Genomic DNA, 4,486 nt, shown 5'->3' with positions numbered 1-4,486 from the left:
CCAAGTCTGACTGAGTTTTCTTTTTATCTACACATGTCTAGCTTCCAAAATTACAGGAGATTAAGTTGGTGCAGATTACATCATCATTTTTGTAAATTCGGCTTTGAATGATACAGCTGATTACATAACTAATGTAACAATATTTTTCTTTTATGGAAAGACTATAAATGTAAAAGCTTTCAGAGCTCTCAGACTTTATTAACAAATGAATCCTGAAGAAAGTTCAGCATACAAACATGAATGTCCAGGGACACCTGTTGTACCTTGTTATGTCAACCATCCTCTTAAACAGTGAAATCAACATGTATGCAGCCATGAAGAACATTCAGATGTTTTCTTTTTTTCACCTAACTTTTATAAGTATGTGTTAAAAGACTTGCATAGGACAGTGCCAGTGAGTAACTCATAAAAGTCTGACGAATAACTTAAAATAGTCCTCAGGAAAGACAAAAAAAATCTAAATGTTGAATAATCTCCCTAGTCTGTAAAACAGCATTCAGAATACTGGATTCTAGTGTGCTTTTCGCCCTCAGCTCATCCACTTTCTTACTTCTGTTATTTTTTGAAATAAAAATACAATATACATCCTATGCTTTAAGTGAAAGGAATGAAGTTTAATACTTTAGGGTCTGTTCTAGCAAAGACTCTATAAAATTTGTCTTCCTTTGCACTGCCTATTTTTGTGGCTCTGCTACATAACACTAACTGCACAAATAGCTACACTAAGAACATTTCTCTGTGTTCAAATGTATTCTCCCCTTCAACACAAAATAGATAGGTTTCTTTGAATCCTCCATGGAGCGGATCAGCTTTGCCATATTTGAAGATTGATCCCCTCCTCTCCTCTTGATCCCTGTAGTGCTTCTCATTCCATTGGGTGCAGTTGTGTATTACTGCTAGTAGATGTATTTGGAAAACACCTGGGACTGGACAAGTGAAGTTATTTTTTCTTTAAAACTGGTGTTTTTTGCTGATGCTTACTTACCTCATTGTCTGACTCCACAAGCACTTGATCATACTCACTAAGAGCTACTAGGAACATGATAGATGTGACGTTTTCAAAGCAATGGATCCATTTTCTTCTTTCTGATCGTTGGCCTCCTACATCCACCATTCTGCAAAATTAACATCCACAACAACTCTATGAATATCTTAACAAATAAACACACAAGCACACACACAATGACAAAATTTAAGAATTCAGTTGAAAACTAAAACAGTTTGGTTTGTTCTTCTTAATGATTTTTTCCACTGACATTTAATGGAATCTGTTGTAAGTAGACAGTTAATCATATTTGTTTTTAAGTCTGATGTATTTTCTGTATTTAAATTATTGTGGGTCTCAAAACCATCAGATTTCTGAGATACAAAGTCCTCATGAGCCATCATTCAGCAGTGTATGCCCTCCGAATTCAGCAGAAACAGATGTGAACAGAATAGACTTCGTGGTCTGCCTTTTTCCCCCCAAATTACCAGAGTCAATATTCCCAACTTTTTAAAGCTGCCCCATTTTAAGAGGACAAATAGAATACAATACGTATCTACTAAAATTTTTAATAGCCAAAATTAAAACTCAAATTTTAGTGTATTCCCACTTCAACCCGTGTCTCAGTGTAACTAAACACAGGTGTCTAACTTGCAATTGCAATTGCATAGTTATTTTTAAAACAACTGTACTTGCACTCAAGTAGGGTGATTTCTCTCTAAAAGACAGTAATTTCTCTCTGAAAGTCAACTACACAAGTGGTAACTTTGTATTCCGTAATTTACACGAATTACACGATTGTATTTTCAGATTGTTATTCATAGTGAAACTTTGATATATATATATTATTGAAAAGATGAATTGCAGGTTTTCTATCAGTAATAACTACCTTCAGAAAAGGCAAACCTAATTGTGTTTCATCCTTTTGACATCTCTACCATCAGCTCCTTATTATATGTGGACAATTACATGAAAATATAATGACAAAGCTCAAATTTTAAAAACATAGAACAATTGCTTTTTATGCACTTTAACCAATATCCTATAGATGGTATTACTAACGTAAAAGGAAACAAAAGAAACAAAGCAAATGGATGTTAGAACTTTTTTCTACCTGAAAATGACGCTTTGTAAGTCGAATGGATATTCAATGATCCCCGTCGTTGGAACTCGAACTCTGAGCACATCTTGCTGAGTTGGCAGATAGGTGGAATCTGCTATGCGGTCCAAGTCATTAAGATAGCTATAGACAGGGAGAAACAACAGGAATGCAAGACAGTGACACCATCATCCCACTGAGGAAAAGAGAAAGGAAGACTTGGGAATGGAAATGGGCTGTGGGGTAGGAAGAAGTACAACAGAAAAAAGAGCATTATCGACATCAAAGAGGGGACAAAGTATAAAAATGTGCTCCATCCTCCCTTCCTGTACACTTTCACAGCTTCAAAGAAATTCTACAGAAGGGTAGCATAATTATTCTGGGTTTTTTCATAGAAGTTTGCTTGGCTTTCACATGTAAATTCACCAAAGATTCAAAGTTTTCAATTACATAATTCTAGGCAATTTAGAGACAAATAATATTATAAAATGTGTGAGAAATATAAAATTGCACAGTTTTATTTGAATATGTAACATTTTTCTTGATATTCATTCTGCAGTGTCTACACAGATACATGGATAGACAAACATGAATCTCCCAAGGAACAATGAACTGCTACAGAATAGATCATTATCAGTTATAAAATGATAAGAGAATAAATGGTACTGTTTGGAGATTAAATAAACAAAAACTTAAAAAAAGGAAAAACCCACCCACTGACAAATTAAAAAACTTTCCGTATCTCGTTATCAGAAGGCAGCACTGATTATTTAGTGGGATCTCTGGCACCTGAAAGTCCTGTATTTACACTGAAACTTCTGATTAAATTAGTAAGCCTGCAGTACAGAAATACATCCCAGTCGGTTAGCAAATAACCCAAAATTGCTATAAAATTGCTTGTAAAGGTTCATTAACTACAACACAAAACTCTTCTGCTATTGATAATAGTGGGTTTCAACCATAAAGCACCACTGTACTGGAGGTTTTAATTAACTCTCATAAAAGAGATGCTTCAAAAAAGAAGTGTACCAATGCATGTGTGATAGCCTGTTTGGGTCCAGGAGCTGGACATCTCATGAAATCAGTGCAACAGGCAGCTTGGGCTCACCCCAAGGTAGATGTCTGGGAGAAAGACTGCTGCAGGAAATGAAGTTCTTGGGCATTTGGTTACTTCCCAGCACAAGAATGATCTACGATGCCCTCATTCATTCTAGGGGAGGAGAACAATGGTCTTGTAATTTATCGAATGATGACGAAGTATCACTAAGCTCTGAACATGTTCTTTTCCTTGTAGTTATTAGTGAAGGTGCTCTTTTTAAATAAACCCACACAAGAAATACTTAGACTTCTTCTAGATGCTCTGAATGATTTCTTAATGAAATAGTGAGAGCAAGTTATCCTGAACAATGACAGAAACAAAGCAGTTTGCTTTCTACCTTACAGCAAAAATAAAAAAGAATTAATTTGTTAGGTGTGGGAGGGAGCCAAAAACATTATCAAATATTCCTCACTATGATTTTATTCACGAAAGATTAACCCAATAGTAAACACTGAATGCCAGAAAGTTACACAGTTAGAAAGATGTATTGAACCATGTATCTCAGATAATTCTGAAAATATTTTCTGAGAACACTAATTAGTTTCTGCCAATAAGAAAAAAGCTTGAGAGTCTGAGCATTTCATCTGCCCTCAGGTGTTTTACACAAAAAGCAGAATGGACAAGCACATCATCAATTTGTTGGTGGGACAAAAAAAAAAGTATAAGGGAACGAAATCCATAACCACCACAGTAAGAAATTGACAGAGACCCCGAACTAGCTTCTTTTTCCCTCCCACCCCCCAAAAAATTGGTTTTGGTTTTGTTTTGTGACTGTATTTTGGAAGGGTACAAAGAAGCATTGTGGGTCATTAATGCTGCAGTGGTATTCATGAGAGCAGGAGAATTTTAACTGAATAAATTGGTACGTGGCCCATTTACACAATCGTCTTGCTGCATTCCTTTGGCAAGCTTCAGCTGTGGTCTCCAACGTGAGCCTGATTACCACACCTCTGCACCATCAGCACAGTGGACATGTTACTAAGACAGGCAGTAATGCACATCTGGCTGATTTTAGAAAAGCAATGATGCAAAGGATATTATTAAATACTTACATCTCATTTGTGTTACTGAAACCATTAAATGGGCAGATGAGTATTTTTTTGGTCCTAACACAAATAGCTGATGTTATTAAGTTCCAGAAGCATTAATTTATCCTTAAAAAATACTTATCTTTTCCTCATCCTCATTCAGTTCTGCTCAAGTTCTGCTCATTCAATTACTAAACAGCAACCTTCTTACTCATTTGCTCACCCGTAGTACCTTACAGAGCCCATACAGTCCACAGAAGAGTCCCATCCTTACG

General features: G+C 35.8%; 1 protein-coding gene across 1 annotated transcript in view; it reads right to left on the bottom strand.

Annotated features, from left to right (window-relative positions):
- Positions 1-985: 985 nt before the first annotated feature.
- Positions 986-4,486, bottom strand: part of LOC104082974 (guanine nucleotide-binding protein G(q) subunit alpha-like) — a gene marked incomplete at its 3' end in the record, with an annotated part of 16,051 nt that continues 12,550 nt past the window's right edge. The window contains exons 3-4 of the mRNA XM_009586278.1: positions 2,100-2,228; positions 986-1,115 (exon numbers count right to left, since the gene is read on the bottom strand). Of these exons, the coding sequence (XP_009584573.1) occupies positions 986-1,115; positions 2,100-2,228 (259 nt within the window). The remainder of the gene's footprint in view (positions 1,116-2,099; positions 2,229-4,486) is intronic.

Source organism: Fulmarus glacialis, unplaced genomic scaffold, assembly GCF_000690835.1.
Source record: "Fulmarus glacialis isolate BGI_N327 unplaced genomic scaffold, ASM69083v1 scaffold48479, whole genome shotgun sequence".
Taxonomy (NCBI): domain Eukaryota; kingdom Metazoa; phylum Chordata; class Aves; order Procellariiformes; family Procellariidae; genus Fulmarus; species Fulmarus glacialis.
Note: the sequence above shows the minus strand (reverse complement) of the source record. Positions and strands in the feature narration are given on the sequence as shown.